This window comes from Zophobas morio, unplaced genomic scaffold, assembly GCF_036711695.1.
Source record: "Zophobas morio isolate AGI-343-1 ecotype UQ-CSIRO unplaced genomic scaffold, CSIRO_AGI_Zmor_V1 ptg000023l, whole genome shotgun sequence".
Lineage (NCBI taxonomy): Eukaryota > Metazoa > Arthropoda > Insecta > Coleoptera > Tenebrionidae > Zophobas > Zophobas morio.
The window spans coordinates 11,222,144-11,244,223 of NW_026972128.1; the positions used below are offsets into that span (position 1 = coordinate 11,222,144).

Consider the following 22,080-nt stretch of genomic DNA (forward strand, 5'->3'; position numbering starts at 1 on the left):
AATAAAATCTCAAAACCGTACCGTCGCTTTTAAATCACCAACAATACCCACAAATTTTTAAACAACATATATTTACTTATCCCCTTCAAAAAATTGATGACATCAGCTCTAAATTTTTCCGAATAAATCCAATCTAAAATATAGAAGATATGATGAGTTTGTACTTGTGAATCTTATGATTTATCATTCCATTCATATTTTTTGGATTTGCTTATACAGGGTGTCTAAAAAAAATTAATGAATGCGTGAATTTATTTTATTAATTTAATCAAGAACTACTAGATCGAATGCTTTGAAACCTTAGAGATCTTTTAAAATTATCATAAGCATGGTAAATTTTTGGTCAAAATGTATTTGCTTGTCCTCTCTAAAAAAATTATGACGTCGCTCAAAATTTTGCTAAGTCAATTTATTTTATTGTTTAAATCAAGAATTGCAAAACTAAATACTTTAAAATCTTGCAGACGTTTTGAAATTATGTAAGCATGGTAACTTTTTAATTAAAATTTATTCATTTATCAACTCCAAAAAATTGATTACGTCATCTCAAAATTTTGCCGAATAAATCCTATCTAAAATGTGCAATATGTGATCAATCTATACTTATAATTTATCATTGCATTTATATTTTTTTGATTTGCTTATACAAGGTGAGTCAAAAAAATTAATAAACCAGTCAATTTATTTTATTGAATAAATCAAGAATTGGGAAACTAAATGCTTTGAAATCTTGTAGACGTTTTAAAGTCATTGTCAGCATGGGAAATTGTTAATGAATCTGTTTATTCCCCCCAAAAAATTGATAACGTTATCTCAAAATTATGCCTAATAAATTCTACCCAAAATGTACAAAATATGATGAGTTTTTACTTGTGCTTGTGATTCATCATTGCATTCATATTTTTTATTGATCAAATTAAGAACAAGTCACCCCATTTTCCCGAAAATGTGAAAAGACAAATGTCTTGATTTAATAAGTACTATAGTAAATATTTTAAGAACATTTTGTCGATTGTAGCTTGCTACTTAATAGTTTTGATCCTCTGTTTTGAGGGGATGAACTCATTCAAATCAAACTAATTTCTACGTGACATTCTTCCGATGTATAAACATAAACACTTTCAAGTTGTTTTTCTTATCGAGGATAACCTAAGGACGTACAGTAATAGAGTCCGTCGGGCAATTTGGTACTTTCATATTTTGTCGATATTTCATAACCCCTAGACAAGGCCGCAGTTACGGGGAGGCTAAGGGATGCTGATTAACCAAATGTGAATTACTACATCGAAAATCAAAATAAAATGTAGAATTTTATTTAATAAGCGGAAGTCAGAGCATCAAAAAAAGTCTGGACCGTCGGCACTGTGATCCGGTTATTGCAATTCGTAGAAAACATGTTTTAGTTTAATTTCTATTTCACTGTCACGTGTACAGGTTGACAAGAGTTATCGTTATTTGTCTTAAATTACAAGTACCATAAATAATTTTCAGTTCAGTCTTCAGTCGCACCTCTGTTATTGTTATTACATACGGCAGACCTGACTAAATTGTTTCATTATTTTATTGATTATTATAAATCACTATTCAAGAATAAAAATAATACAATATAGTAGTATTAAAATCAGTGGCGGCTCGTCAGGGGAGGCAGGGGAGGCAGTGCCTCCCCTGGAAAAATTGACTATTAGTTTTTGTTTTAATACCTCTCAACTTCAAATATATTTTAAAGATATAGCAAATAACTTTTATTGAACACTGTGATTTATTAAAACGCGTCTTGGTAACATATTTTGAAGTACGCGCTTTCGACAGGAATAAGCGCTGATCATCACCGTGTAGGCCAACTTCAGACGGAGGCATGCCTCAGATAGACGGATATCTTCAGTATGATTAGTCAGTGGTGCTAATATGTTTTTGAGAAAGACAATAGTCAGCAGTGGTTTATCAAAGCGCCAGCGGAGGCACCAACGCCTACCGTCCTTAAGCCAATCGGATCGAATTTTTTAATCTCACAGTGAAACTGCACAATGCTGAACAGGGATGCTGAATGCATTTAGCGTGCATTTAGTTGTGCATTAATTAGACGCGAGAAAAGGTGTTCACTGCATGTGCATTGCCAAGGTTATGTATTAAAACTTTTAAGTTAACTTGAAAACATTAGGACCATGAAAATGCCAGTTTTGCAATGCTGATAGGAACTAAGAATCTCTAATTCTCTCTCAAATCTAACGATATTGTAGAATTTCTTATAAAGTTTAAATATTTAAGCACGGTTTTCTTACGACGAACAGTTGTACGTCAAAGATTTAGGAACCTCTCATCCCAGATTTGAGCAGAACTTTATTAATTAATTGATTAATATATTTAAATCAGCCCTAGATCATATGAATTAAAATTTATGCTAATAAAGCAAATTCTGTAGTCTTTACACATTCTCGTTGGTTTGTGAGAAGCAATTAAATGTTTTTTATTCGAAAAGGGTGGAAATATGTTACTGACTCAGAGTTATTTGTATTGTTTTCATAAAAACGGATAAAGAATCTGTCTTTTTACAAAAGTAATTGCGAACATGTTAATTAATACCTGCTGATTTTGAAACGAAAATGTTGCCTCCCCTAACGGAAAGACCACGAGCCGCTACTGTCAGTGGCGGCTCGTCAGGGGAGGCAGGGGAGGCAGTGCCTCCCCTGGAAAAATTGACTATTAGTTTTTGTTTTAATACCTCTCAACTTCAAATATATTTTAAAGATATAGCAAATAACTTTTATTGAACACTGTGATTTATTAAAACGCGTCTTGGTAACATATTTTGAAGTACGCGCTTTCGACAGGAATAAGCGCTGATCATCACCGTGTAGGCCAACTTCAGACGGAGGCATGCCTCAGATAGACGGATATCTTCAGTATGATTAGTCAGTGGTGCTAATATGTTTTTGAGAAAGACAATAGTCAGCAGTGGTTTATCAAAGCGCCAGCGGAGGCACCAACGCCTACCGTCCTTAAGCCAATCGGATCGAATTTTTTAATCTCACAGTGAAACTGCACAATGCTGAACAGGGATGCTGAATGCATTTAGCGTGCATTTAGTTGTGCATTAATTAGACGCGAGAAAAGGTGTTCACTGCATGTGCATTGCCAAGGTTATGTATTAAAACTTTTAAGTTAACTTGAAAACATTAGGACCATGAAAATGCCAGTTTTGCAATGCTGATAGGAACTAAGAATCTCTAATTCTCTCTCAAATCTAACGATATTGTAGAATTTCTTATAAAGTTTAAATATTTAAGCACGGTTTTCTTACGACGAACAGTTGTACGTCAAAGATTTAGGAACCTCTCATCCCAGATTTGAGCAGAACTTTATTAATTAATTGATTAATATATTTAAATCAGCCCTAGATCATATGAATTAAAATTTATGCTAATAAAGCAAATTCTGTAGTCTTTACACATTCTCGTTGGTTTGTGAGAAGCAATTAAATGTTTTTTATTCGAAAAGGGTGGAAATATGTTACTGACTCAGAGTTATTTGTATTGTTTTCATAAAAACGGATAAAGAATCTGTCTTTTTACAAAAGTAATTGCGAACATGTTAATTAATACCTGCTGATTTTGAAACGAAAATGTTGCCTCCCCTAACGGAAAGACCACGAGCCGCTACTGATTAAAATCCATCTATCCAAACTGATATATGCGTCCTTGCAAAACTGTGGATGATATCAACACAAAATTTTGTAATAGAAAAACTAACTTCCAACAAACGGTTATCACGTTTCTTTACCTTTACTCAAATATTATATACATATTTTTATTTTAGCTAAGAATGGTTGTCATAAAAAACCATAAAATTCGCAAAATCAGTCTTTTAATTTTTCGAAAGAGCTGCATTTGACAAGCTGTACTTTATGGGAGAGGGAAGTTCTGTCGACCGTTTTTTTTTTATTTTGTGATATTCAAATATCCGCCATAAAAAAAAAATACACAACATAGGGTTTTGAAATTATAGCAATAAATATGTCAAATTAAGGCGGGTTGTTTGGGTTGTAACAGTGTAGTTGAAAAACTGGTAATAAAGAATAAAACAATTTATAGATGCATATAAATTTATTTGTAAAAAAACTACATAAATGAAACAGTAAAATCTAATGCTACTTATAAATGTATACAACTTAAACTCTCTGAACTTTTATAATTAACAGCAATAATAATTGCAAGACAAAAGCAAACATTAAAAAATGCCTATACTACAATATATAGATTTTAATGAATTAATGAAATGCAGTTTGTATTTGTCTTTTAAAAAAATTATACTTACGGAATCTAGATCATCTTGGATACAGATACTTTTCGAAAATATGAATAATCAATTTTTAAAAACAAAAAAAGTGTAGGTTTTACATAGGGAGAATGTCTACCTACTTTCAAAACTGCAAAATGTTTAAGTTGTAATTCTATACGTACATAATACCATAAATTCAAAGTAAAAAAGGCTTAATCTACTTATAATATTAATGGATAGGTACACGTATTACGTGAGACATAAAAAAAGTAAATTAACTTTTCAATGAACTGATTTTAACATTTAAATTTGTTAACGAAAATTCATATGGCAAAATAATCATGAATTACCTTTAGCATGTTCGAATATATTTTTTAATACGGTTAGCGTCTCGCCAAACTACTTATTATCGAAAAGCTTATTAAACTTATTTCTGTGTCTCAAATTATACGCAATTACAAATTTTTGTTCGAGAGCTTCATGAGATGAATAAGAAACAAATCAATGTAAAATATTACGAGACAAAAAACACAAGGAACACCAGTTTGCCTATTATAATGTTGTAAAAATTTAATCTGACCTCATTTACTGATAAAAAATAACTAAATGTAAATTATTTTTTAATTAAATGTTTGAAAAAATGATTCAGTTGCTTCTCCATATAATTAAAAAAAAACTTTTATTTTCGGTATAATCCTGACAATTTGTTTCGGTAAAAAAATTATGTGTAATGTTTTCCGAACAATGATTAATACAAAATTAAATGAGCACTAAACTCACATTTTATTTTCTTCTAATCGAAGTTTATACAATTTTAGTAAAAAGTTTAAAAAGTTTTTAAGTGTTCTCAATCGAACAAATTTGGAAGTTAAGAAGTTCTATAATAAAATATCCTTGATTTTACGATCTTTTTAAGAAGTTATTACGTTAAAATCGTAACTACGTACGGTGTAAAATTGATGAAAAACGGGCATTAGATTTAAATTTTAAGCATGACTTAATTTAAAAATAACTACAAAATGAATTTAATTCAAATGGCAACCAGTTGTCATTTTTAAAAGCGATAGTTGAAAACTACATATACAAATTAATGAGAGAGAACGAAACCGATAGTTTTCTCTTGAACATTATATACAGTGTAAAATTTAGCCAAGAAAGCACCTCCAAGGATCCATCTGTCCTGTTCTTGAATAGTGTAAGCAGGAACAAATGCTGACAGACAAAGAGTAATTGAATGGTAGGACATCTAAAATCAAAAGCATAAATATATATGCAGTAATCTCTAGACATCTGAGGCTTACTTTAACTGTATAATCCTCTCCTACAAGTGTAAAATTCTTCCCACCGAGTATGAAATCGATTTTGGGTAATTTATTTATGGTGTCACAGTTAACCTAAAAATAAGTAAATTATAAGAATAATGTTGTTGTAAAGGTACGACGAAAACTTACTGTATATCTATGCATGAAAAATTCTTCTGCCTTTATCTTATCGTGGATTTGGAATATGTCTTCCTGCGGACCAACGATTGTATTAGAACTTGTGTCTGCAATAGCTTTACACCCATTTTGACACACTACTACATTTTCGCCCTTTGGATCGTTAACGACAACCCTAAACACCGATTTAGTAATTATGTTTTAGTTTAAAACGTACATGTTCTCACCTGTCCATTTGAAATTGCCAATACGCATAATTTTCCACACTTAAATAGGTAAAATTGTCTGCTACTATTTTACCATTAATTTTCGTTTTATGGATATGTTTAGGATCAACGAAACCTAGCATTACATTACCCCCACGATTCGACTGACGATCCCTAGAAAAATTGTAAATAAGTTAACAGTTACCTAGTTATTGTCATTAAAGAACCTGTTTAAATAAATTGAAAATATCGGTTCTTTAATTTTCTTTTGATGAAGTAAAGTGTAGAAAAATGGGGTATAATTTGCGTCAGTTTGTAAACCTAAACCCATAACGCCATCAGCTTTGTTGATGATAAATTCGTATGGGACATCAACCATTTCAATAAAAGATTGGCCAGTTACATTCGAATGTGCAATCTAAAATAATGTTTTGTTTGTTAAGTTTAAACACTTTTAATTTCTTAAACAATAGCGGCAATAAATATAACAGATTTATTCTTACCGAAATATTGTCGTAAGAATAAAACCCCGTTAAATTGTATGTCCCCAAATCCATGGCAAACGGTCGGCCATCTTTTTTATATTCTGACGATTTGGTATGATCATATTTACGGTGAAAATCTGAAAATAAAATATTTACCGCAAATGTAGACAAATATTTGATTAGTAAAATAAATACATGTACAAGTGTTCCATTAAATTATTTACAGATCGGCTTACAAAGATATGACCTATCTCGTCTAAAAATTATTAAAAATTGAAAAAGCATTCCGTATTTAATTTAACAGATGACTGAAAAACACGGAGGAACCGAAGTTTCGCATCTTTTATTCAACTATCTTCAGAACTTTGATCTGTTAAACTAGGAACATTAATAATTATGAGACAACCGGCAAGGAAATGCCGTAACAAAACTGATCATAGCACAATTTTATTAGTATTGAAAAAATTTACGGGTTATTTTTGCGACTTTTGAAACAAATGATTCCAGCACTGAGTTAGTTGATATATTTTTAAAAACTGCATATATTTACAAATTATTCTATTTTACCGCTTACAGTGACACAAAAATTAGTGCATCCTTTAATGGAACAAATATTTATGTCTCAAGACAACCTGAACAGATACTTAGCAAGTAAATAATACAAGTAAAACTTACAACAACCAATCGTCTTAATGGAACTACATTTCGAAGACATCACCCATGAATAACTCCATGTGGTATCAAAATTTACATATAACGTTTGTCCTGGATGTCCAATAACAATTTGGCCATAAAATTCATCCTAAAACGTAAAATATCTTTTAATTTATGTAACCAATGCCCATACAAACACATTAAACTTATTGAAAAAAAAACTATAATTACCTTTAAAATATCCAAAGAAAAATACAACAAATTACTACTACATATATAATATATTATTAATAACAAAAATGTAACAGTTAAAAAAGAGTGAGTGTATTTTGGAAAGCAGTAAGCTAATTAATTATATATAATATATATATATGGTAAAAAAAAACAACAATTTTGTAGCTTTTCGCTAAAAAAACTAAGAAATTTTAACTAGCCAACATATTTTTCTAAAAAATTTATATTAACTATTCTGACCTCCCATTTACTGTTCTAATCTTTATTACTCGTTTTATTGCTTCCATTTCGACAGAATTTTCTATTAAATCTTAGAAGTGATTATAATTAAACGCCAGTTGAGAAATTTCAGCGATAATTTTTTCTGTTAATGATTCAGTTGTTTTATATCTAGTATGACTATTAAACTTCAGACTTTATCTCCATATACATACTTACTTGAAACACACAATTTATAAAAATGTGCCAACAGTTATTTAACGAGTTAATGAAGGCTACTAACAATCGAGGCTTTTTTATTAGACGATCGAACCAAGCGACCAAGTGGAATTTAAAAAACAGCGAAATTGTTAACTACTCATTAGTCAACGCGTTAGTTACAATATTTTTTCGATGATTGAAATCATTAAAATTAGAACTACAGATTTTTTAAAAGTTTTTATCCGCTAAATATTTCAAATACACATAAAATATTTGAATCCACCATAAATTTATTTAACTTTTATCAAAACAATACGCGGTGAAACTTCGTCACACGCGCAAAGAGAATGAGTTGAACTGAATGTTTAAACAGCTTTATGAAAAATGCCCATCACAAATGCTCTATTTTAGTAAAATATTTTTTCAGGTTAATGGAAATTTACAAATACAAAAAATATTTTAAATATGTTCAAAATATATTTAAAAATATCAATTTCTTTATTATTTTTTGTTAAAAAAAAAGTCCACTCATCATCAAGATATGAAACTTCTAAACGGCAATACCCAAACAATTTAGGAAAATCGCAAAAATCACAATCAGAAAACTTTAAAATTTTTTATTATTATGCACCTAGGCTTCGGAACCTTCTCAAAATATCAATCTGGGATATTCGCTTAATTATTGTGTGTATTGATAACTATAATTTAGAACACTATGGTACATTTCCTATTAAATTATCGACGTTACACTGCGTTTTCTACAAATGTATCCAGTTTTGCGAATTTGTAAATTTTAAGCTTTTTTTTGACGATCAGTACAGATAATTTTAAATATAAGGTGGGCTGTTAAATCTTTGGGAAGGAATATGTCATCTTTCAGTGAAGCTTCCGCTCAATAAAATTTTGGAAATAAGTAATGCCATCAATTTTTAATAAAATAGAAATACACAAATTTTGTAGGCGTTTTACCATTTTCATGATATTCTACTATGAAAATTTCAAATCAACCGGTACAGTAGTTTCAAAAATTATTAAACAAAAAAATGCATGCGACAGGTTCTGCTAATATACTGCAAATTTAAATAAAATGATTAAGGGCCGGTTTATAGAAAAGCGAATTAAATATTTAATCCTCGATTAATTTAACATAGGATTAAAATGTGGAATATGAGCCCGTGATTGGTCAAAACATACACGTTGCCTAGCAACAGACCTCAGTTAAAAATTAATCGCGAATTAACTTTAATTTCGCTTGCTTAACAAAAAATTTATGTATTAATATGTCAATAAGATGGGTACACATATGATTAAAAAACCTGTAATTACTTTGAGCCATGCAGAATATAAATCATTAATATTTACTCAATCTAGCAATGAAACAATTTATTATGGTGAAGTGGGAACTCGGAAATACGGAAATGATTTTTTCTACTCATTAAGGTTGAAGTTTGTCATTTTCCCATCGCTGGCAGTGGATGAAATTTCATTTCACCCTCTAGTGGAAAAATACTCGGCCGTCTACGATTTTAACGGGTCGTCCAGCCTGAGCGTTTCGCAGCTAGCGAAACGTGTCGCGTATCGCCTGCACCGACCGCACCGTCCGCTTCGCGCGCTTCGAAAATCATGACGCCTAGGCTGGACGACCCGTTAGTGTTTGACGTTTAATACTGCTAGTTTACACAAGTGAAAACAATGAACATGAGTGAGACTGACGAAGTTTCTGAAGAAATTTTGAATGCTGCCAATGCGGCATTTTCGAATCTGATACAAGTGCAGTTATTGATACAGGAAGCAGCCAACTAAGTTTAAACAAAGATACAAGTTCAAATAATACTTACGATAAAAGTGTAAATATTATTGGTGATAATTGCACAAATTGTTCTATTACAGTTAATGCATTTCAAAAATAAAAAACCTACCATAAACAAACATTTATTTCCTAATTTCTTAGAAAAAATAGTATATGCAACTCGCGGATGAAGAAATTTCAACGGCTCGAGTTTCTTTTTCGCACTCGCTCGTTGCACTCGCTCGTGTGAAAAAATCACTCTCGCCGTTGAAATTCAACTTCATCCACTAGTTCCATAATGTACTATTATCACCTCAATAAAAATGTGTATAATTAGTTATGATCAAATTACCACATAGATGGAGCCACAAATCGAATGACGCAGAATGTCAAATTGTGAACTGTAATTGTATAGAAATCTATAATACCGCCGACCCCCCACAAGCATACCAACAGCGAGGTTATTTTTTGTTACGAATGTTATCAAACTAGTCACATTTTGCAGTGTTTTTAAAAACAACGTTGTGTATCAAATGATGCAATCAATAACTACTTTCTGTTAAGAAAACGGCATGTTGAAATCGAGGTTATCGAATCGGTCAGTCTTGTCAATAATTTATATTGTGCAAGAAGTGTGACAGCCCCCGTGCTCCAAAATTCTCCGTTTCAAAATTAATCAGCAGTATTTATTTAATCGGTGTTATATCAAGTTAACTTTTGTCAGTTACTAGTTAACAGCAAAGAAGTCAAGCCTCATTGTTCTGTTGGTTTTAAGTAGAATGGCAGAGGAGTCAATAACTCAGTTTACTGATAAATTATTAGAAGAAAAAATATTCACTTGTGCTGCTTGCGAAAATCTCCTAACTGCACCTATAACTCTAGTCAAAGATGTGGGAAATGCCTGTGAAAAATGCTGTGAGAAAAATGATTGGGATGGGTTACCAAATCTTAAATTAGAACTGATTTTAAAGAAACTAAAAATCCCATGTAAGTTTCAAATTACTGGCTGCAAAGAAAGGATTGTTTTTGAAAATTTGCAAGATCATGAAGGTAACTGTAAATACCATGAAAAACCTTGCCTTATGTCACACTTGGGATGTGAGTGGAAAGGTATACTGAGTAATTTTCCTAGTCATTTTACTGAATACCATTCGGATCATGTACTAACAACTCAACTTAATATGTTTGTAATCGAAATTAATATCGATGACGCTACAAATATAACAAAATTTTTAAAAGGTAGACAGGAATGTATAATAAAAATCAAAAAAGATGAAGAAAATGACGTTCTTAGATACACAGTTTGTGATGTTAGGAACCCAGACTGTAATTATGACTGTATTATTAAACACTTTGGCCAAAATAGTAATTGTGTTGAAACAAAGTGCAAAGTTTCATCACTGAATAACATACAGTCAACAAAAATTAATTTATCTGCTTTAAAACAAATGACCGATGCATCTGATACCATAACTGTAAATATAAAAACTTCGTCAGGAAACGAAACTAAAGAATTTGATGAAAAAGTTTTGCAATACTTTGAATGTCCAGTGTGCAAAACTTTAATGAGACCACCAATTTATCAGTGTAAATTCGGACACAGCTTTTGCAGTAGCTGCAGACCAAAATTAGAAAAATGTCCCAGTTGTAGGGCTCTTTTTGGAACCACACGAAATTACTCTTTAGAGGGGTTAACAGCTGGTATTAGTTACTCTTGTATGTACCATCATCTGGGTTGTGAAGAAACTCTTCAAGTTTATGAGTCAGATAAACATGAAGTGGTATGTCCCTATAAACCATACCCTTGTCCACTGGATGACTGTTCCTTCAGAGGTGAGAAACTTAAAGAATCTGTGGTAAGATGTCGCTGATAATCATTTTCAGGAACTCATTCAAATATTGGACAACATCTTGATGAAAAGCACAAAGACAGGGTTATACGTTCCGATTTTTATAAAACCACTGTTGAGTTTCGTTTGGAGCAAATGATCGATTTTTATAATTATCAACAGAAATTTTATATGGTTTTTGATGAGAACATATTCAGATTAAGTTTTAAACGTAATTCGGATTATAGTTTTTGGGCTGTTGAAGTTCTGAGAAGAAAAGAAGAAGATGCTGTTTTTGTTTATGATATAGGTATAATAGATATGAGAAAGCCGGACAGGAAGTTGATTAGATGTGATTTGTGTTTTACTGACACAAATATTGAAGAATTATTTAAAAAATGTATTCTCTTTCCTAATAATATCCTAGCTTCTTACGCGTGCAATGGAATGTTCACTTACTATTGTCAGATCCGCAAACGTTAATTAATATTTATTAAAAACAGAAAATGTTCAAGTTAAGCTTTATTTTATATTTAACAATTTTATTTCGTTTATTTTGATTTCTGTTACTGGTTCAAATAAAATTTAACAAGTAATATCGTCATTATTCATTCTAAAATATGTATAGAACGTTTGGACTTGGGTGAATTACCTAAATTTGTAAATCATTCAAATTGTATTATGCAATTCTATAAGGGTATCTATGCATAACTATTTGTAAATATAAATAATACCACCACACCTTGTAAGGCGTCAATTACATAACCGAGATTAAAAAGCAAATATTAATGTAAGTATAGTTGGTAAACATGTTCAAAAAGTAAACAGTATTGAATGTGCAATTCTATTTGTGGAGACTTATCTGTAGATATTACAATCTTTCAAACTTTTCCATTAAATTTTTGTGCGAAATTTTTAAACTTTTGAAATTTTCAGATGTACCGGTTTTTTGTTTTTAAATCTACTTTTGATTATAAAATGAAGTGAGACCAAAAATAAATATATACTTACGTCTAAGAACCTGTACAGGGCAATCGAATCATTATCTCGCGCCATTTTCAAAATTTGCTTGAAGTCTGGCCCTAATTGCTCTCCATAATTCAAATAATGTTCGGTTGGTGTCTTGTAACGACGAATTTCAAAACTAGTTGAATAAACATTTTCAAAAGTAATTAATACAATTGCAACTTATGAAGGCTATTAATATACTTACCTAAATGTCTTTTTTTTATCAACATTCTCATCGCATATATATTCGTGTAACAAAAACAAAACAACTATGGTTACAAAGTTACGCAACATTTTAATTTTGAACAAATAGCTGTTTAAGATCTGTAACAAATTTTGCACTATCGCACCAGTTAACACTGCAAATATGGCAAAATGGATGGCTCTAAACCACCCAAGATCTGAATCGTCGGCCTTGGTAGCCAGATATAAATAGCCGCTAGATATCATACACTTCGGGACTTCCCATGTGAAAACCAGTGGCGTAGAATAGTTCCCAAAATCGGTCTGCAATAATAAAAGTAACAGTTGTTGATGCTTTATTAGTCAATTTTTCAGTTAAATAATTCTGGAATAAAATATGAAGGTGCCTAATAAACTAAACTTGTCATATTACGCTAATAAAAAAAAAAGTAATTCACGTTTGGAATTATGCAACCAATTAAACACACAACTACATATAATCACAGTAGATGATAATGTAGACAATTACACAGTGCGAAACAAACATTATTTATGAAAAGACTGTATAGCGTGTCTAATAAAGAAAGAAAATTACGGTTCATATTTTTTTAAATAATGTATTCACTTCATGGAGTGCTGAATTTATCAAATGAAACAAGTAAATATTTTACAATTATTATATTATTACATTTAATAAAACTAATACCAATACGATTTTGGGGGTATTCGATCTTCCTTAATGCCTATGTTCTCCATAATATCCATTTCGAAAGTTTTCAACTGAGGTTCAAATGTTATCTGAACAACATCATCAGCTCTTGTATCTTTGGGTTGTTCCTTATAAGTGCTTTTAGTTTTGTAATCAATAGTTTCTTCAGCTGAGGGTGGCATTGGTATAATTCTCCCTGTCCTTGTAGACACTCTGACTTCTTCTCCATCTTCTGTAAATCTCCATTCAAATGGCGTTGCTTCTAAATCCGATGGATCAACAAGTGCTACTTGATTTGTGACTAACAGAGGTTTTTCTATTTGCAAATAAACCCCAGCAAAATCCTTTCGTTCACCCATTTTCTCTAAAACACAGTTCAAACCCTCCACAGTGACCCAATTTCGTTCTTGGAAAATTTGCTTGACTATTCCTTGCTTTCCTTTATCTTTACCCACAAGAACTTCCACTCGATCCCCCCTAAAGAAACTCCACTTTCTAATAGGTTCCACCCATACTTTGTCATGGCTCACTCCTGGGGAATTGTCCTCCCGGAACTGAGCTGTCCAGGGTCTATGCATTCCCATCTTAAATTTACGGCGCTTGAGAACTGTATTTGCTTTATATTGGATACCCTTCGGGTTCTTCCATTCCACTTGCTCCATTGCACGGTTTATGTAACGATCTGGTAAATTAGAAAAGTCTTTGGAATACTTTCCTATTTTGGAAAGCAGGATTTGAGTTAGTCTCATCGTGTGTTGCTAATGCTTATATTTCTGATTTTTAATTTTGAGGTTATATAGTTTTTGACGGCAAATCAGCATACAGATATCTACCAGACCGGCACGTCGATTTTTAAATGTGGTACACAGTGGCGGAACAATTTGGAATTCTAAAAACAATTTTGTCTTCTTGTTTTTTTATACAGGGTCATTATAAAATATTGTAGTCAACTCACCTATGAAAAACAAATGAAATTTTTCTCGTGCCGCTAATCACCAAAATGATTTGAACTGTTTTGAAATGTCACGAACGTCCAAACAAATCTGTCAGATGTGTCAAAAATTGAAATGCCCGGTTCGCGGTTTAAATTCATTTTAAATAGACACGAAAAGACGCCAGGCCAGAGCATTAAGGGTTGCAGTGTTATCGGGCATTTGTGAACGCCACTGCAATACATTTCAGTTTCAAAAATTGTAAATTGTCAGAAAAACGTTTAAGGGCTTTGTCATGAATTACACCTTGGAAAGTCGATTGGAGTTGAACAGAATAAATCATCTGGTCTGTTTTGCAAAGAAGCAATAATTTTTCAAATAATGAAATCCAAAAAGTGAGGTTAAGTTTGTCGAAACCAATGAACACGGTAATTATTTAAAAAATTACATTTTTATAGGTACCCTGAAGGTAAAAATTGTGAAAAATCACGTAATGGACAATGGCAGAGCAAGTCTTATCACAGTTAACGAACACTATGAGTACCTAATGAGTTTTTGCAGTAAATAATTTTGCCAAAGTTGTGATCCCGCGAAAGTTCTGTTTGTAAATTGAAAGGAATCGTCAAAATATTGGTGCAGACATGGTTTGTGACCGGTGCTTTTCTCTTGAAAAAACACAACTGAAATCCTTGATCTTCATCCCTACAATAGGTGAAAACTGCTATGTCCAAACATTACCTTCAGCTTTGCAGTTTCTAGATATCTGAAACATGCCAGATCTGCATAACAGGAATGTCAAAGAGGTTCTACCCAAAACACGCCCACATGGCCATCCTAATATCAAGATTTTTCAAAATTTCTATAAGAAAAAAGATGAAAAAACCAATAAAATTTCAGGAGCATAGTGTTAAGAGTTCTGTAGCTGATTATGAGATCTCTTGAAACAACAGAATGTTTAATAAAGATTTTTAACTTTCCTAATAGTAAAATTACAATTATTACTAAACAGTAAGTTGAAGTAAGTTTTAAATTAAGAGAATGCAACTAACACCGAAAGAAAAATGAAAGTTACTGAAAATAAAAAACTTTATTGCAGTACCTACATACACTTTCTACATCTAATTTTGTTTATTGATCACATTCATTTACTTGAAAAAGTATCAGGCCTATGAATCCTCGTCTGCTAACCACACACCAACCTTCGTTGCGTGTGATGGTGTTTCTTCAAAAGCGTGAGTATTTTCTATACACCAAATTCTGAAGTTCTGCCAGTTGACATAATAGCCTAACAGATGAAACCAGGCTTCATCAGAAAAGAACGACAAATCGAGAATCCCGTTATCGTCCATATCAGCTTGAAACCAACTACACTACCCAACGCGGCAAGGAAAATCAGCTGGTTGCAGCTCCTGAACCAACAAAATCTTGTATGGATGCATATGTAACTTCTCTTTTACGATTTTCTGACATGGGCTGTATGGTACTCCGGACAGTAAAGATTTTTGACAAAGCTTTATTCGGACTTTGTTCCATTCTCATCCTTAAATCTTCAACAACGTCTTCACTAACTTGAGGTCTCCCCGTCGGTTTTCACTTAGAAATGCTACCAGTGTCGTTAAATCTGGCCATAATTCGCCATATAGCGTCTTCAAAGATTCTTCATCAATGACAACAGAACATTTCACTAGATACTCGTTTTTAGACGCCTCCACAGAGTACACTCCATCCCCATCCTCATTTAACACCCCATTACGGTAATAGGCATGATGATTGCGCCAAAGAACTAAAAAAATCATTTGTAACACTAACCATAGTTATTCCTCTCTGTTCATTACCTGAGATTATTCCACAATGATCCGTAATTTTGATAAAAACTGTTTTTTGAGACACTTATTAAAGTTCTAACAAAGGGGAAGACAGCAAAAATGAAAACAAGACAAGTCAATTAACGCACAAAGTGAGGGAAAACGTACCAGTACAAACGAAAAAATTATTGACATCTGACAGAATTTGATGAAGCGTTGAAACAGTGCAGCCGCTAATGTCAACTAATGTGGCGCTAAAAATAAAAATTCCAATATTAGTGTAATCCTTTCCACAAAACTGAAAAAGGCGGCACAAAATGTCACCAAAATCATGGCCTTCTTCGACTACAATATTTTATAATGACCCTGTACAATACATATAAATGCTAATGATGCTAATATTTTATTTCCAATTAATTTTTTTACTATCGCTTCATAAAATTTACCATATTTTGGCACAATTTTTTATATTTTTGGGTTGCGGATATTGTTTGAGATTCGTATCAACATTATTATTCGATCTGAATTATTGGTTATCTATGTATCAGGCAACAAACCACAGTATAGATATCAATTGATATCTATACTGTGCAACAAACACACGGAGCTTTTTACATTTTACAAAATTTCAAAGTGACTTACACTTAATAATAAATAAATAATAATAAATAAAAAAAAGAGAAATATTATAATAAATCATAATTGAACTAAACAATAATTTGACAAATATGCTTATAATAATAGATATCAGTGGCGGCTCGTGAAGTTTTCTTCAGAGGAGGCTCAAATTTGAAAAGCACTACTTTTTATATCTTTTATTATCTGAATAATTTTTTTCGTCATGCCCACGAAAAGAACACTCTTGCGTTGACAGATAAATTATATTGCATCGATTAGTCTTTTCAAAATTGCCCAATTTTCACCAACTTTCTCGTAATAGTTCTCCCTTTTATGAGCCGAATCTAAATTATTGGCAATGTTTTGCTTACCAAGCATTTCTAATTTAATCTAAGAAAATATGTGTTCCTGTGATTTTTCATGTCTTTCTATAGCTCGTGACAAATTTTGTAAATTATTATAGCCTGTTTTACCCCAAGCGGAAGATTTATCACTAATACACAATTCCAACAGTATAATTTGTTTCTTAAATCCGAAGCCGTTAACTATTTAGTTTTATTATAATTATTTTCATGAAATGCTCTGTTTTGTTTCTAATTGTAACTGTCAATACCATTAATGGGTGTGATGGTGTTGGTCTTCCCTTTTATACCCTTACCTACGTAAAGCCTAAACACCACCACCACTGAACAGGGAGCTCGCGAAACCACCTCAATGTTTTTCCTACTTACACCCGATTGCTCCAACTAATAAGAAAGAGATAAAGTTATCTGTACGACTTGATCTGAAAAGAGATGAACTAGCCGGAGGCTAGCGGCTTGGAGCGGCAGTGCAATCAACGTTTTAGCCAATGCAATACACACTGACGATGCGTCAAGGTCACGGTCTCATTATTCAGATGCATCGTCGTTCGGAGGCTAGCGGCTAGCAAGCCTCTGCCGCTGAAACCAAACGCGGAGTGGTGTGAATGTGAATTATGATTGTGAGGGCACAAATATAAATTTTTCCGACATTTTAACCTGATATATGATGAAAGTAAATGAAATCCAAGAAAATATTCTGAAAAATGACAAATGTCTAGAAAAATATAAATTCTTTCATCGAAAAAAATTAGAGGAAGCTCAGCTCCAAAAATAGAGGAGGCTCAGCCTCCCCTGCCTCCTCTGAGGAGCCGCCACTGATAGATATGTACATGCAAAAATGTAAATATTGCTAAAATTAAAAAAGGTACCAATGTCCGAATTTTGATCAGTCTCCCCTACTTCGCTTGTGCTGTAGATTGTACACACCACGACCTGCTGCATTAGTTAATACGGCCTGTTCATAACTGTAGTTCCACTGTATCCTCCGATTTTAGTGAGGGCGCTAGCGGATGGGCGCATTTTAGGAATTTTTATTATTTTATGTTGGTTGGATGGTACTCACTGTTTTTTGGTGTCAAATCTGACATTCAAATTAAAATTCTCTTGAGAATCTTTAAGCGCGCTGAAAGTAGTTATTTGTGAAGTCCATTTGTTATTGTTCGTTGTTTTTCTTTTTGATTTGCAGTTTTCGTTCCTTTTTTATTTGTTTTGTGGTGTTTCGTTCGCATTTTGTCGTTTCAACTCGTTTAGTGTTTCGTTATTATTTCATAGTTAAATTAGTGTTTGTTTTTTGTTGTTTTGTTCCTATTTGGTCGTTTAACTTCAGTTAGTGGTTCGTTATTATTACATAGTTTAAGTTGTTACGTTAATTTTACTGGGACGAAAATGCGGTTCCACAAAAAATGCATTGTGCCCCAGTGCCCTGCCAAATACTCAAAGTCCTTCCATCAGTTTCCCTCTGAGCCCCTCCTAAGAGAAAAATGGCTACATAAAGTAGAGAAGTTTTGTTGTAAGAAAAGCTTATTGAACATTTATTCTTTTAATACTAAATATTAATTATTATAGCTCCAACGCAGCAGATCGTCAGTCAGTACTCAACCATTTGCAATTTGCACTTTAAACCCACAGATTTTAAGTTTGCAGCAAATGGTAGTAAACGCTTGCAAAAAAATGCAGTTCCAACAGTTTTTCATGTATATTTATTTACATTTTAAACTGAACAGAAATAAAATTATAGTTTTTATAGGGTGATGATGCTTATTACGCATCCACACACGAATCCTTCGTTGCCCTTGCCCAGTCTTCTACTCCTTTAAATATCAAGCCCTCATCATCCATTATTCCTGTAATTACAATCCTTACAACTGTGAAAATATAAGCGAACAGTACATTAATAACGTAATTTAAAGTCAGGAGTAAAATTATTTTTCTGTTCCTACCTATTTTCACACTTTTTTTAGAACTTTCCTCTAATAATTATTTATTTTAGAGTACTGTTACTCCAAGATTATCTCCTCCCTTCCAATCAACATCCACGTGTCCAACATCGATAGAAGAACCTCCAGTAATATTTTATTGGCAGTTAATAAATTTTAATTATATTTTTTTAAATTGTCGAGTCCTGATTTAAGTCACTCAACAATTCCTTCTGAACCTGAGTCCTTATATAATGAATCCCAAACATTAAGTTCCAATACTGATCTTCGTCTTGATGATATATCAAAACTTAAACTTGAAATAAAAAAACTGAAAATGAAAGTAAACCGTTTGGACAAACAGAACAAACTGAAAAATCAACAGCTACAAAAACTGCAATTAAAAATTGACAATCAAACGAATCAAGCCCGTATATTCGAAAAAATTGAAGCTGATGCCAAGAATAACGACCCAAAAGCCACATTTCTATTAGACCAAATATTAAATTACAACAAACAAAAATCTAGATGGTCAGAAGTAACTGTAAGATCATGTATTGCTTGGAGGATTTCATCCCCAAAGGGATACAACTATGGTAAAGCTTCTATATTGAAATTACCTAGTCGAAGTACTTCAAAACGGTATATAGGAAATGGACAAGATGTTACAGGACTTATAGAGGCACGCTTGAAAGCAGAAGCCGAAGTGCTACAACCCGTTGAAAGGATTTGTAGTTTAATTGTTGACGACATCTCCATCAAGGAAAAACTGTGTTACAGCCGCACAGAAGACAAATTCTATGGGTTAGAGACTACCAATGAGAGTAGTCAAACAATTGGAAAAAAACCAACGTTGGCCAGCAAAATGTTATGTTACGTTGTTCACGGCATGACTACTAAGTACACGATACCCGCCGGATATTTCTTCCATCGAACTCTAAAAAACATAGATTTTGTGAATTTGACGTTAAAAGTAATGAAACTTTTACATAATTGTGGATTTACAGTTTTAAGAATTGTGACAGATAACCATAAGTCAAATGTGGCCCTTTTCAAATCTCTGTCATCAAGTAATAATTTAATGACTCATATTCAACATCCAATAGAACCAACAATACCATTATTTATGAGCTTTGATTACTGTCATATTATTAAAAATTTGAAGAACATATTTTTGTACCATGACATGCATTCTGGTAACGGTATTATTTCTGCACGACTTTTTAAAGAAAATATATGATATGCAACACAAATTAATTGTTAAACCGGTAAAGTTTTTGACCAGGAAGCATATTTGCCCAACCAATTTAGAAAAGATGAACGTCCGTCGTGCTGTGCAAGTATTTTCCATAGAAGTAAGAGCAGCAATAGAGTATTTGGGAAAATATAACAATCCAGGTTTTGTTGATGTTGAAGAGACTCTAAAGTTTATGGAAATGATGCACACATTTTTTAAAATTCATGATGTCAATGACAAAACTCAGCACATCCGGCAACTAAATGAAAATAGTGCTCCATATACAGATATTAATGATGAACGCCTTCTCTGGATGTTAAAAACTTTACCTGCTTATATAGATTCCATTCAACTATCTTCAAAGGCAAATAAAATGACGGGATTGACTAAAGAGACTGCAGAAGCAGTAAAATTCACTGCCAAAAGCACTGCAGAATGTATCAAGTATTTACTGGAAGAGAGTGGCTTTTTCTATGTCTTAACGCGAGCATTTAGCTCAGATGCAGTTGAATCGATGTTTAGCAATGTCCGATTATGCGGTGGTTCTCAGGACGCTACTGATGCCAGGGCTGCACACTATGCTATTAAACGAATAATTAAGTCAGGTTTAGTAACAACTTCAGAATCAGCAAATGTATATTCTGACTGTAATCACTTGAGTAAAATTGGTCAAATTCAGTCTTCTGAAAGATCTACAACAGAAACAAATATACATATACCTGACAGTATAATTGAAGAAATTAGTGACCTTCATAAATTAACATTCGTTAATACCATTTTCACAGATATCAACTCTGCATCAGTTGCGTTTTTATCTGGATATATTTGTAGAACAATTGAAGAAAGGTTAGAGTGCAAAAATTGTTTAGATTCATTACTAACCACCGCAAAATCTACCCCGTTGCTTGACTTGATATATCTGCAAGACAGAGGAAAATTAAAATATCCCACAAGATCATTCACAAATTTTATAAATAAAATTATAAAAATTACATTTGATATTTTGGAACACATACCAGTAAATCATCATCCAAGAACTGTGGTGGAGTCTTTGTTATTAGAGCCAATTGCCAGTTCAGCTTTTTTGCCTTGTGAAGATAAAAACCACAAAGTAATGGTTGCGAACTTAATATTGTCTAAAGTGTTGAAACCAATTTTTGCAAATTTTGGTTATACAAGAACTGAAAATGTTACATTGTTTAGTAATTTGACCCATAAACCCCATTCAAGAAAAGTATTAAAATTATAAACATACCTGTCTGTTTTTTTATATTCTTCCAGCGCTAATTAGGGTGAAATTTTACAAAAGGCACTTCTCGATTTCGCACAAACTGTTTGGTTACAATTCTTCTACACCACCCCCTAATCACGTTCCTCACCTTCAAATGTTTCCTTTTGCTACAAAAAAAAATGTTAAATTTCCCAATTCATACACTCTTTAACGGGAAAAGCTGTTTCCAATATAACCTAACTTTTTATAGTCACCAACACGCGAGGAGTAATGTCGGGAACAGAAGAAAACAGTTGTACAACTTTTGAAGGTGCGGAACGTGAACAGGGGGTGATGTAGAATTGCTTTGGGGAAACAATTAATGGGAAATCGAGAAGTGCCTTTTGCAAAATTTCACCTTTGCTAGTCCTTTTTGTTGTAATTTTCAACCATAGAGAGGATACGATGTATGATTCAACGTTTAACCGTTTAATAAATTGTTCAAAACATTTAACCTAACCCGATTTAACCTATTTATAAAACTTCAAATTTGAAGTTTGTTTGACAATTGTCAAGGTCAAAAGCGCCCCTCCAGTGCTGCCCTCACGCCCTGACGGCAAAATTTTTTCAATGCATTTTTGTGGAAATGAACAGGCAGGATATAATACAGCCGGCAGTGGTACACACTATAGAACTTCACTTATTTATGTAATGCGTTTTTAGATTTATTAAATTTTTAATAAACGAAATAAATATTAAATACATTGAA

At 32.5% G+C, this 22,080-nt stretch overlaps 3 protein-coding genes and 1 long non-coding RNA gene across 8 annotated transcripts; 1 reads left to right on the forward strand and 3 right to left on the reverse strand.

Moving 5' to 3' along the window:
- Positions 1-4,081: 4,081 nt before the first annotated feature.
- LOC135134541 (lysosomal aspartic protease-like) lies at positions 4,082-12,804 on the reverse strand. Of its 2 annotated transcripts, XR_010281344.1 has the most exons (10): positions 12,545-12,804; positions 12,343-12,475; positions 7,081-7,207; positions 6,424-6,542; positions 6,148-6,338; positions 5,942-6,094; positions 5,727-5,889; positions 5,577-5,669; positions 5,056-5,521; positions 4,082-4,927 (listed from the first exon to the last, which is right to left on the reverse strand). XR_010281344.1 is itself a non-coding variant. In XM_064063236.1 (9 exons), the coding sequence occupies exons 1-9, from the start codon at positions 12,787-12,789 to the stop codon at positions 5,363-5,365; spliced, it is 1,383 nt and encodes a 460-aa protein (XP_063919306.1). In that variant the 5' UTR covers positions 12,790-12,804; the 3' UTR covers positions 4,082-5,362. The 2 variants fall into 2 exon arrangements, 1 of the variants encoding a protein (XP_063919306.1); XM_064063236.1 differs by having other exon boundaries at positions 4,082-5,521.
- Positions 9,948-11,927, forward strand: LOC135134540 (E3 ubiquitin-protein ligase sina-like). Its single transcript, XM_064063234.1, has 2 exons — positions 9,948-11,335; positions 11,387-11,927. Exons 1-2 carry the CDS (start codon positions 10,282-10,284, stop codon positions 11,812-11,814), a joined length of 1,482 nt encoding a protein of 493 aa, XP_063919304.1. The 5' UTR covers positions 9,948-10,281; the 3' UTR covers positions 11,815-11,927.
- A 381-nt stretch (positions 12,805-13,185) lies between the features above and the next one.
- Positions 13,186-14,063, reverse strand: LOC135134542 (large ribosomal subunit protein uL24m). Its single transcript, XM_064063237.1, has one exon. The coding sequence runs from the start codon at positions 13,978-13,980 to the stop codon at positions 13,222-13,224; it is 759 nt and encodes a 252-aa protein (XP_063919307.1). The 5' UTR covers positions 13,981-14,063; the 3' UTR covers positions 13,186-13,221.
- Positions 14,064-17,881: 3,818 nt separating this feature from the next.
- Positions 17,882-21,986, reverse strand: LOC135134543 (uncharacterized). 4 transcript variants are annotated; one of them, XR_010281348.1, is made up of 6 exons: positions 21,730-21,986; positions 21,357-21,499; positions 21,118-21,282; positions 20,850-21,020; positions 18,012-20,793; positions 17,882-17,951 (listed from the first exon to the last, which is right to left on the reverse strand). It is a non-coding gene; the product is annotated as an uncharacterized LOC135134543 (long non-coding RNA). The 4 variants fall into 4 exon arrangements; XR_010281347.1 differs by having other exon boundaries at positions 21,574-21,986; XR_010281346.1 differs by having other exon boundaries at positions 18,012-18,792; positions 18,889-20,793; positions 21,357-21,986.
- Between the last annotated feature and the right edge of the window lie 94 nt (positions 21,987-22,080).

Coding starts and splice junctions, on each gene's coding strand:
- LOC135134540 (XM_064063234.1), top strand. CDS start 10,282: ATGGCAGAGGAGTCAATAACTCAGTTTACTGATAAATTATTAGAAGAA. Junction 11,336..11,386: donor GGATGACTGTTCCTTCAGAG/GTGAGAAACTTA, acceptor AATCATTTTCAG/GAACTCATTCAAATATTGGA.
- LOC135134541 (XM_064063236.1), bottom strand. CDS start 12,789: ATGATATCTAGCGGCTATTTATATCTGGCTACCAAGGCCGACGATTCA. Junction 12,476..12,544: donor GATAAAAAAAAGACATTTAG/GTAAGTATATTA, acceptor TTATTCAACTAG/TTTTGAAATTCGTCGTTACA. Junction 6,339..6,423: donor ATTCTTACGACAATATTTCG/GTAAGAATAAAT, acceptor ACATTATTTTAG/ATTGCACATTCGAATGTAAC.
- LOC135134542 (XM_064063237.1), bottom strand. CDS start 13,980: ATGAGACTAACTCAAATCCTGCTTTCCAAAATAGGAAAGTATTCCAAA.